Genomic DNA, 11,606 nt, shown 5'->3' on the forward strand with positions numbered 1-11,606 from the left:
GCCACTGCGAAATCGACCGAGTCGTTGGAAAATACGCAATCACATACAAAAACACACACACAGACACTCAGCACAGACAAAAAATAAATAATAATAACAACAAAAACAGAGTTGATTCGGGCAGAATCGATGCGTCACCTCGACCACGGTGTTGACGTCCTTGATGCAATCCACCATATGCTGGACGATCTCCTCCGTGGTCAGCACCTCGAACGGGTAGTCCTCTTCCTGCTGGCTCCGGGCGGGTTGGTTTATGTCCACATCCATCGCAAAATCGTCGTCCCCGCTGGACACATTACCCGAGTCGTGCTCGTCGAAACTCTCATCGTCGGAATCCATCTTTTTTTTTTTTTTTTTGCTCGATCTACCTAACTTCTTCCTGTTGTGGTCACTCCGGAACGCGGGTTCTGAGGCAATAAAAGACGCAAAAAGGTTCCTCTTGCTTTACTCGAGAACTCGCTTGCTTTGTTCCCAGTCGCGATGACTTTTGTTTAGCAGCAAAATAAGTATTTCACACTCGGATTTTCACTCTCACAGCACACTCGGATTCGTCACCAAGGGGCAGAAGCAGAGGCAGCAGGCAGAAAAACAACAACGTCGTCGTCACCCTCTCTCCCAGGCACGAAACAAGACAAGTAGGCTGCCACCACACTGTAAAAATTTGGCCTTCTTTTTCTTTCCTGCACTGCTGCTGCTCCACCACCTCCTTCTCCTCTTCGCTCCTCCCTCACCCACTCTCACGGTCGAATAATAATTTTCCACACCCGAAGGTGCCAGCACTTTTCCGCAATTTTCACCCACTTCCGGGGCCACTGCAGCACACACGCACAATTTGACGGCGGGACCAGATTCGCGGGAGTTCGAAACTAGCGCGACTCGAAACGGGGAGAAAACCTTTTCCAAAATAAAAGCTGAAATTTCGGGCAAACGAACGAAACTTTTCGCAGCCTTCTTTCTTTTTTCCCTGATGACGGACTGACTGAACTAAAACTGACGTTTTCGTGGGGTTGTGTGTGTGTGCGTACAGCTGAACGTCAGATGAAAAACATCGCAAGATTATGGCACAAACACCAGTGCGCGCCGTCTGTCACGACGGGAGCCATCTTAAAACGTAAATAAACTACCCATCAGCTGTCAGTTGGGTTGGTTGGGGTGCATTCAAGAACAGCTTTTGGCAACGGACCAAGATTTAAAAATTAATGTTTTATTTTAGCACATTAAAAATAAATATGTTTCAGATAAATTTAAACAAAATAGCATAGACAATTATGATGACGTATTAAAAATTCTTCAAGACGTGTTTCACCAGCCACCCTTTTCCAATCACACCATTTTTCTAAACCATCCCCCATTCATTCACAAAATGTCATTCCAGTGATTATAAAGAAAAGTTCCTGGATTGTTTTGATTGCATATGTGTGTTAGCGAGTGACGGGCGTGAAAAAGGTAAGCGATGAATTCGATGATTTTTTTACGACGGGCGCGAGGGACACATTGAAATTATAAAAAGTTAAAGTAGTTATGTCACAAACATAACCTGAATTGCGTAGGACTACGTTTAATGTGGGTTTGGGATGTTAGGGCACTGACGAACTGACGTGCCACGAGCAAACCACTTTTGACCGCAGTTGTCTTCTTCTTGTTTGGCGTTTTTGCTTCTAGCGAACAATCTGTCAACCGATTTTTCTCTCTTCCCTCTTGCTTCGCGCCAATGTTTACATGCAATGTATTGTTGAAGTCAGCTTAAATTGGCACGCGCTTTCAGCGAATCGAATAGCGCATGCGCTAAAACGTTCTGAGAAAAAAAAGTAAAACAATCCACTTTAACGACCCCGGGTCTTTTGCGGTCTCTTTTGCAAGTTTCTGCTCATTTCTAGGCGTCCGAAGGTTATGTGTGGTGAGACACTCAAAACCTCTTTTTACGCTAATGGACCGATGTTTTACTTCCCCATCCGATAGAAGACGTGATCAGACAAATCTCGACTCGAAAAAAGCCACCGGGTCTGTCTAGGATTGAACCCAGGCCATTCTGGGGTGAGAGGCTACCACGCTAACCACTGTGCCACCCAGGGGGATGCTAACGGCAGCCATCTTGGGTGATTGAGATTGATAACGCTCGCAAATTGCGCACAGTGAAAACAATAAAATTTCTTTTTTTAATAATTCAATTTTTGTTATAAGAATTACTTTAGTAAAAGTCAAATTACATAGTACACTCAAACCCCGATGGTTTGACACCAACTGTTGTCAAACGAACGGGGTCACTTTTTAGTTTGACACCCCTTTTACACGGAGTTCACACACACTTTGTGTGAAACGTTTGTTTTGATAGTGTTCGTGAGCGCCGTGTAAAAAGTGACAGTTCGTCACTTTTTAGTTTGACTTTGACCAACCAACGGGGTACAAACTAAAAAAGTGTCAAACGAAAAAGTGACCAACCACCGGGGGTTGAGTGTAGTTAAGTTAAACGTTTCATGTGATAAAAGTACAACTTTAAATGAGGTCATCAGCCCGATGTGTGCTTTAGTAGTTTATTTTGCAAAAAAATGATAAAAATCACCTCACAAACATACACTAACTTTTAAACGTACATTGCGGTAAAATTTTACATAGAACCAATAATTACTTTATTTCCATTTTATGCCTGCAGTTTTTGTACTTTTTTTTTACAGTGCGCAGTTGCTTTGTTTTGGTTCCGTAACGAACAGCTGTTCTTTTGTGCTGGAGCCGAAGTTGACATTTCCCTTTTGTTCTTGTGCCGAAGTTGACAGCTTGTGTTGGCTACGGGCGAGCTGCCTGTAGTGAGATATAGATGTCACTTTTGACCGCAGTTGTCTTCTTCTTGTTTGGCGTTTTTGCTTCTAGCGAACAATCTGTCAACCGATTTTTCTCTCTTCCCTCTTGCTTCGCGCCAATGTTTACATGCAATGTATTGTTGAAGTCAGCTTAAATTGGCACGCGCTTTCAGCGAATCGAATAGCGCATGCGCTAAAACGTTCTGAGAAAAAAAAGTAAAACAATCCACTTTAACGACCCCGGGTCTTTTGCGGTCTCTTTTGCAAGTTTCTGCTCATTTCTAGGCGTCCGAAGGTTATGTGTGGTGAGACACTCAAAACCTCTTTTTACGCTAATGGACCGATGTTTTACTTCCCCATCCGATAGAAGACGTGATCAGACAAATCTCGACTCGAAAAAGCCACCGGGTCCGTCTAGGATTGAACCCAGGCCATTCTGGGGTGAGAGGCTACCACGCTAACCACTGTGCCACCCAGGGGGATGCTAACGGCAGCCATCTTGGGTGATTGAGATTGATAACGCTCGCAAACTGCGCACAGTGAAAACAATAAAATTTCTTTTTTTAATAATTCAATTTTTGTTATAAGAATTACTTTAGTAAAAGTCAAATTACATAGTACACTCAAACCCCGATGGTTTGACACCAACTGTTGTCAAACGAACGGGGTCACTTTTTTAGTTTGACACCCCTTTTACACGGAGTTCACACACACTTTGTGTGAAACGTTTGTTTTGATAGTGTTCGTGAGCGCCGTGTAAAAAGTGACAGTTCGTCACTTTTTAGTTTGACTTTGACCAACCAACGGGGTACAAACTAAAAAAGTGTCAAACGAAAAAGTGACCAACCACCGGGGGTTGAGTGTAGTTAAGTTAAACGTTTCATGTGATAAAAGTACAACTTTAAATGAGGTCATCAGCCCGATGTGTGCTTTAGTAGTTTATTTTGCAAAAAAATGATAAAAATCACCTCACAAACATACACTAACTTTTAAACGTACATTGCGGTAAAATTTTACATAGAACCAATAATTACTTTATTTCCATTTTATGCCTGCAGTTTTTGTACTATTTTTTACAGTGCGCAGTTGCTTTGTTTTGGTTCCGTAACGAACAGCTGTTCTTTTGTGCTGGAGCCGAAGTTGACATTTCCCTTTTGTTCTTGTGCCGAAGTGTTGGCTACGGGCGAGCTGCCTGTAGTGAGATATAGATGTCGCCCCCTGGTGCCACCGGACCCAATTGCGTAGGACTACGTTTAATGTGGGGCAGCGATGGAATAATCATCATCAAAAGAAAATCATTGGACGTTCATCAAGAGAAAAAATCCGAAGGGAGCATGGCTCTCCTCTCTCGCGCACGAAAGATCGGTAAAATGAATCTAAAAAAATCATCATCTTGATTATTCGGCGGAACATCTTTTTCACTACTGCATTTGCAAGTGTAACGTCACACGTCTTAAAATGACCTGTCACATTTTGTAGATGAGCAATGTGTGTAAACAAAGTGAAATAAACATTTTTAAGTGGTGCTGACAAGGAAATTCACAAAAAATCACCCGCAGATTGATTTGCTTGGAGAATTTTGGGAGCGATTTTCTTTTGCGTGATTTGCCTCCTCTCGCTTTCGCGGGTGAAGAAAGTTCGCTAGCGAAATTGATTTTTTGCGATTATTCCATCCCTGATGTGGGGTTTTTATCTTATGGTACGTTTAATTAGGGTTTTTATCTCATGGTACGTTCGATTGAGGGCTATAGTTCCGCACTGAATGCCGCACACAGAGCTGTTTTTTGCAGAAACTCGCGAGAGTGCCGCACGAGTTTTGCCACCATCTTGAAACTGGAACTCTAGAACCGCACTCGTTTTTTTTCAGTTTCATGCGAGTTCAAACGAACGTACCATTAGATTTGGGAATCGAGAAATTTAAAGTGCAACATGAAGTTAAACTTTCTGTCAAGCCTTAGGTCAAGCCTCTGTGAAGTTTACCACGAAAGTTGGGAAAGTATAACCACTGACAAATTTCTCGTTCATTTCTGACTGCATTCTTCTTCTCTTTCTTCCTACTTTCCTCTTCTTGAGTGAATATCAAAATTCGAGTTTGACATTTAGCCACCGCAGCTGTTCCCGTGCTGCGAAAAATGCAGGAACAACAAGTGAAAAGAGCTGATTTGAATAAGATTGATTATGCTACTGCTAACTATCATTTAACATTGGATAATTTGTGAAATAAATACTCGAATAAATACGTTTTTCCAAGATTTTGCAAAAATAAAATAGATCAAGAATAATTTCCGCCCTTTTCACATGTTGCTTCAGAGAGCTTCTCAGCAGCAGCAGCAGCGCATCTGTCAAACCGTGTGTTTGACAATCGCTGATCGCTGAGGGTGAGTGAGAAGGAAGATGGGAATGTGCGGTCAAATTTGAGCTCTTGGTGGCCCGTCAGTTCGTCAGTGGTTTAACTCCATGTTACCGGCTCACATCTCTCTTTTTAATTTCTCGATAAGCTAGACTTACTGATTTATTTCAATCTGAATGAAATTAAGGGCGTTATTTGGAAGGGTTTATCTTTCAAACTTTACTGTCTTTCATGGTAGAAAAATTAAGAATAAACCAAGAATAACCGACGACGAGTGACTGATTCGTGAGAAAATTTCTGGCAAGGCAATTGTATGTGAGTAAGAAATTTCTTAAATGCATTGCTTCAAGGGTTTTCATCTATTTTAATCAAATTTAATGCCTTATTCCTTTTTTTCTACCAAGATGGCGATCAATCACATTCAATCAGACCACTCGTTCAGAGCTACATTTATGTCCAGTCGTCTCCCTGAGTCCTGTCCCGGTGGAGTCGCTGGTAGGCAGTTTGACTTCCAATCCAAAGGCCGAATTTCTCGATATTAAAAAAACTACCTGCATCAGGATATATACAACATGGCCTGTGTTCAGGCGTTCCACATCACCGAGGCCGAGAGCAAGCTGTTCAACGAGATCAACACAATGTGCTGCGACTCCCTGTTTAAAATCTGGGTGATGAATCGAGAAATTAAAAAGAGAGATGTGAGCCGGTAACATGGAGTGAAACTTTCGCAGCTGTCATGGAAAACTTCACAGCATCTTGACAAAAAGTTTAACTCCATGTTGCACTTTTAATTTCTCGATAGAGCGAATGCGTAACGTGATTTCCGAATGATCCCACTTTGTTTACATCTACAAATTAGGAAGATGTTCAAGCACAAGCATGACTTTTTTCTTACTGATAATTGAGCTGTTTTATGTTTAGTTGTTTGTGTTTCATTTTGGTAAGGATTTTGATATTTTTTTGCTGGAAAATTGTGTGTGTCAATCGAATCAAGATTAAGACAGCTTCTGGATAGATATAACCGCATCGACTCCATAAACAATTTATATTCACAATTTTAAAAAATGGCGATCTCGCCTTCAACTTTGTAAAGATTTCTTAACTTCAATTTCAGGTCCTCAAAAGCCATTTGAGTTTTTTCATTCTTGAACAAAAAAACTTTTATTTAAATGATCGATAACAATACTCTCTACTTCTAGCGAACAGTAAATTGGTTCCACTTTGACAGTTCAAAATTGAGGCCGTTTTGCGAACCACTATTCAGCACCCAGTTTAAAATGTTCACACTCAAGGATGCGGTCGTGCGGCTTTCGGAAGTCTACAAGTCCTACCAGTTCTTGGACTTTTGTTACAAGAAGCTCAAGGACTGCTGTACTGTTGTAGCCGCGAGGTTGTGGCCAATAAGGAAACACGTTGTTGGAGAGAGCGCGATGCGACGCGTGTTTATTCTAGCGAGGGTCTTACACAACTAAAAGGTATTACCCAAAGTAGAGGGAAAGGGAGCTTGGCAAGGTACACTCTGAAGCGGAATTATAACAACTCTTCCCCCATTGGGTTTGTACTTCTCTCTACAGGTCCAGTCTCCGAGGCGGCTTGATGACTCTTGTCGATCGTCGCGGTGATTGCTGGTTGTTTGCCTCAGATCTTCCAGCAGCGTTCGTCGGTTTCAGCTTCGGCACCGCAAGTGGTCCTTGCGATTTCGGCTTCGGTACCGCAGATGGTTCCGGCGGTTTGGGAGTAGCCGCAGCACTCCGCGCTGATTGCGGTTCAGCAATCGGGTTGGCCGCCGGTGTAGGTACAGCGGCAGCAGCTTGTGGCGTGTGTTGTACTAGATTGGTTCGTGGAACAACTGGCCCGATGTCTGGCTCGAAACACTCAGCTGGTATCTCAGGACGTCCAGACGGCAGGTTCGCTCCGACTTCTCGCAGCTGGTCGATTCCAGAGTCGACCATCGTCCAGCTTGATGTTGTAGTGGAGTTTGCCCAACTTTTCAGCAACGTGACCGTACTTCCACTTGTCCTTGCTCAGGAAGTCACGAGCAGCAACTCTCGCCCCCTCGGGAAGCGATCGAACGGCTACTTCGGCTTTTTCTTCCACCACTGCAGCGTTCGGGACCACCAGGTCAAGTCGAGACCGGATGTGCCTGTTGAACAGCATCATCGAAGGCGATTTCCCGGTGGCAGGGTGTATGGTCTTGCGGTAACTGAGTAGGATGTTGCACAGTTCCGCGGTGCGCCCATCTTGTGGAAGAATCCATTTTTTTTTCAGGAAGTGCTGAAACTCGGCCGACGTGAATTGCACTCCGTGGTCGCTCACGAGCACGGCAGGTATCCCGTAGGCAGCAAAGAATTCACGACAGGCGTGGATGGTCGTACTCGTAGTGATGTCTCGCAAGATCTTCACTTCTGGCCACTTGGAGTACGCGTCAACAAATACGATGAAGTACGTACCAATAAATGGTCCAGCGAAATCCACGTGCACTCTGTCGAATGGTCCCTTCGGCGTTTCCCAGCAGTGTAGAGGCACTTTCGCAGGATCGGCCCGTGTCACCTGACAGGCCGCGCAGTTCCGGATCAGCTCCTCGATGTCCTTGTCGATCCGCTCCCACCACACGTATCCTCTGGCGAGCGACTTCAAGCGTGTGCCCCCAAAGTGTGTAGAGTGCAGCTCCGCGAGCACGTTCCGCCGCAGCTCTGGTGGGACGTACACCCGGATTCCGCGCATGATGCACCCTTGTTGTAACCAAGGTTGTAACGCAAACTCGTTCTGGTCGATACCAAAACGCTCACGTGCTTCGACTGTTTTCCCGTCCTTGTTTTTTGGCAAATTTTTATGAGTGCTTATATGAAAATTTTGCGTTACGTTACATAATTTTCCATCACACCCTCCCCCCCCCCCCATTTTCGTAACAGACACCGACACCCTTCCCCCACCTAACTGCGTTACGTAATAAAAGAACGCTCCTTTATACCGGCTCACATCCCAACAATTCTGCTTGAGTGGGTTGTACCCACTCTAACTGCAAAACAGAAATGCCGATAGGGCATTGCAAACATCGTGCACTTTCGCAGCGTCGGGCGCCAAACTAGTAGCTGACGAGGGAAGGTGAGTCAGAGTGTTTGCTGGCGGGAGTGAAATCGCTCGTGAAAAAATAATAGTGAAAAGTGAAAAAATAACAAACGAAACAAGAAGTGAGTATGTCCGAAAGATTGTGAAAACGAGTTTTTTTTTATACTTATCGACTCAAAATCAAATTCTGAGTCAATATGCATGTGTATGTCTGTAAGTCCGTGCACCGAAAAAATGCACCGATTTGGACCGTTTTTGCCACATTCGATCCGAAACAGCTGTACGAACAGTAGAACAAAGGAGAGGGAGCGATTTCTTGGGGCTTTTCTTTACTCTCTCTGGCTTGCTTTCGGTCACGGGTATGAATCTTCAAGCAAATTCAATATGGCGACTTGTATCAGAAGAAAGTGAGGCATTTTCGCTAGTTCTCACTGTTCTGTGTTCTGCGTGCACGTCCGCAAACATCGACCACACACATACTAACACAAAGCGCCACCAAGAGGCAAAAGGTGATTACGAATATTTTTGGCACTTTCATTAAAAATATGCGGTTTTGCAAAAACAAATAACAAAACCCACTTTTAACAGTAGTTGGACTGCCAAACTTGTAATTCGTTGCTGATTTGGTCGAAAATTTGTTAGAAATAATAAGTTTTTTTTGCAGCACCCCTTTTGGACGGAAATTTCTGTTATCACCTTCTGGTTCCTTGGATTGACCATGGATAATTTCACTGTGTAATAAACAGGGCAGCTACCACCACGTGGCGCCACTGTTTCGAATGAGAAAATGATACAGGTTTTTCAGACGAGTTTCAATCCCGTGTTTCGGTGCTGCAGCTGCCGATTTAAAATTCTCCTTGACCGGTTCATTCCAAAGTGTTTTTACGGGAAGTCCGGAAGATTATAGAAAAGGTGTTTTTTTGTAAGAAACCCCGTCGTGCTAAACCTTTTCAGAAAGGTAAGGTAAGGCTCTGAATGGCATCATTCCAGATCGGCCATTTGGCGGCTATGTTTGTTTTATTTGCGAATTATCGAACTGAAACTGGTCAACAGGTTTCTGAACTACCTGCATCAGGATATTTGCTACATGGCCTGTGTTCAGGCGTTCCACATGACCGAGGCCGAGAGCAAACTGTTCAACAAGATCAACACGATCTGCTGCGACTCCCAGTTTAAAATGTTCACAGTCAAGGATGCGGTCGTGCGGCTTTCGGAAGTCCACAAGTCGTACCAGTTCTTGGACTTTTGTTACAAGAAGATCAATGGCTGCTGTACCCGTACACAGAAAAAAAAATCGTGGTAATATTACATCTGGAAAGGGGTACATCTTTTATGTCAGAAAAAAGCTTTAATTTTACCTCTAAAAATGTGTAAAATTACCTCATATATGATGAAAATTTACCTCATATATGAGGTAAATTTTCCACAGAAAATGATCAAATTTACCTATTACAGTGGAATATTGTATCTCAAAAGTTGTGTTTTGCGGATGAGTTGATGTGGATGATGGGATAGATATCGAATTGTCATCAATAACAAGGAATGTAAACAACTAATTTTTATCGAACATTTTTATTTTATTTTTTAATTTATTTTGTTATCACAAACATAAAAAATAAAATTCCAGCTTCTACCAAAACAATGAATCACAACGAAAAACACTTACGGTACTGGGGTACATAGATGAACAGCTGGTTTCCAGCAGCGGCCAATGCGGTGAAGTGGTGATACCGTCATTACCGTGAATGAAGTGGATACGGTTTGTATCTGATGCGTCAAACTTACATTCTCAGAACATCTATCGAATGTTCGGCTCTCGCACCAGCACGGGAACACCAGTGGAAACAGGCGACGTTTGCTGCTGCTGCTGCTGCTGGAGGAACATTGTAACGTCGATTTTGTAGATTGTGACCTGCGGGACAAATAAGTCAGTGTTAATAAACTTCAAACTCAGCAAGATCGACTGATCTTTGTACTTGTGATTAGCGCCACCAGAACTTACCTTGTCGTACAAGGCATTATTCAGCAAGCCAGCGCATCTTCCCGGGTCCAGGGTCTAGGACCTTCAGAGTCGATCGTGCAGACCTTCACTGAAGAGAGAACTTATCGGGAGGGGGGTTCTGCGGGTTAATGAAGTCCTGACTTCCGCTAGTTAATCGCCGTTGATTCGGTCAGGGCAAGCTGGTTGAATAAGTCGATCGTGGCAGTACCCGCTCTGCCAACGTTCAAGTTTTGGTAAACTCGTGGATGCGGTTGCTGGTGGGCTGATGGTGCTTTTGTGCTCGTTGCGCCGATGGCCAAGTTGTTCTTCCGGGAATGTTCTACCGAGACCGAGAAGATTGTCTGTAGGATAGATAATCATTGGATGCGACAGAAGGAAGCTTGAATTTTAACGAAAACTTACCGAATTGACAGCGGATGTTCCCCCGTTGCCAATGGCCAGATCGGGATGGCCCGCCGGTGCTGCTAAACAACGGAGTTTGAATAATGCAGACCGTGACTTATTTCTAGATTTATTTTGCTCCCCTCCTCTCCTCTCCTCCTCTTCCTGCCTTTTCCCGGAAGCCTTACCAGCACAAATACAAATCCGCCTCGACAATTACTATTGCCTCGTGATCTCGGCGTATGGGAACCACTTTTCATCGAACCACGTACACTTCCTCTTCCAGTCGTCTCTGAATGTCTCGCAACCCCGACCGCTTGATCGCACACCTCGAAATATCGCATCTCGCTCGGTCAGTTCTGAACCCTCCGTCCGTCGCACGAAGATCCTCGGAAATCCGTCGATCTCACGACACGACAAGCTGGTACGTGCATTTCTTTTCCTTTAAGTAGTTCTTCCTCTTATGCACAAATAAACTACTCCTCCGCTGTCCACTTCGTTCTTCCTCCTCATCCTGATGAGTCCCAGAATCTGCCAGCTGCAGATCATCAGGCAAAAATGTTCCGTGTCCTATTTGCTGCGCTGCAAACAGTCCCAGATTCGCACCACAACATTTCCAACGGGAACCACACTTTCAACCGGATGGGTGACACGCAGCATCACGACGATTATTCCTTGGCCACCCGAGAGGAAGCATTTTTGTCGCAAATAATCCGTCCGCGGTTGATGTTTTGATGGAAACTGCCGAAAGCCACTTTTTCAAAACATCCAGAACACGATTTGACAGTTGTCAAATATGATGTCGAAAGTAATGTTCGAAAAACTGTTGTATGCAATATTGCATCGAAATCGTTCGAAAATTACACCTTCCATCGAAATATTACTCCTGTTTTGGGGTAAAAGGTGTTTGACTAAATTAGAAGATGAAATTCGTCTAAAACAGATGTAATATCACACATTCTTTTATTCAACATTCCATTTTAAAGCTTCCATTTTTACACAATTTTTT

The 11,606-nt window shown here is 43.8% G+C and overlaps 2 protein-coding genes and 1 long non-coding RNA gene across 3 annotated transcripts in view; all 3 read right to left on the bottom strand.

The window, feature by feature from the left end:
• The window catches only part of LOC6036869 (E3 ubiquitin-protein ligase ariadne-1), a 33,347-nt gene extending 32,354 nt beyond the window's left edge, over positions 1 to 993 (bottom strand). Inside the window, exon 1 of the mRNA XM_001846800.2 lies at positions 139 to 993. Coding sequence (XP_001846852.1) covers positions 139 to 339 — 201 coding nt within the window. The 5' untranslated portion in view covers positions 340 to 993. The remainder of the gene's footprint in view (positions 1 to 138) is intronic.
• Positions 994 to 7,032: 6,039 nt separating this feature from the next.
• LOC119766112 (uncharacterized protein K02A2.6-like) lies at positions 7,033 to 7,869 on the bottom strand. The gene has a single exon (XM_038250508.1). It carries the CDS (start codon positions 7,867 to 7,869, stop codon positions 7,033 to 7,035), a length of 837 nt encoding a protein of 278 aa, XP_038106436.1.
• Positions 7,870 to 9,562: 1,693 nt separating this feature from the next.
• Positions 9,563 to 11,347, bottom strand: LOC119768100. Its single transcript, XR_005277913.1, has 3 exons — positions 10,619 to 11,347; positions 10,217 to 10,557; positions 9,563 to 10,126 (listed from the first exon to the last, which is right to left on the bottom strand). It is a non-coding gene; the product is annotated as an uncharacterized LOC119768100 (long non-coding RNA).
• Between the last annotated feature and the right edge of the window lie 259 nt (positions 11,348 to 11,606).

The sequence above is a fragment of the Culex quinquefasciatus genome, chromosome 2, assembly GCF_015732765.1.
Source record: "Culex quinquefasciatus strain JHB chromosome 2, VPISU_Cqui_1.0_pri_paternal, whole genome shotgun sequence".
NCBI classification, from domain to species: Eukaryota; Metazoa; Arthropoda; class Insecta; order Diptera; family Culicidae; genus Culex; species Culex quinquefasciatus.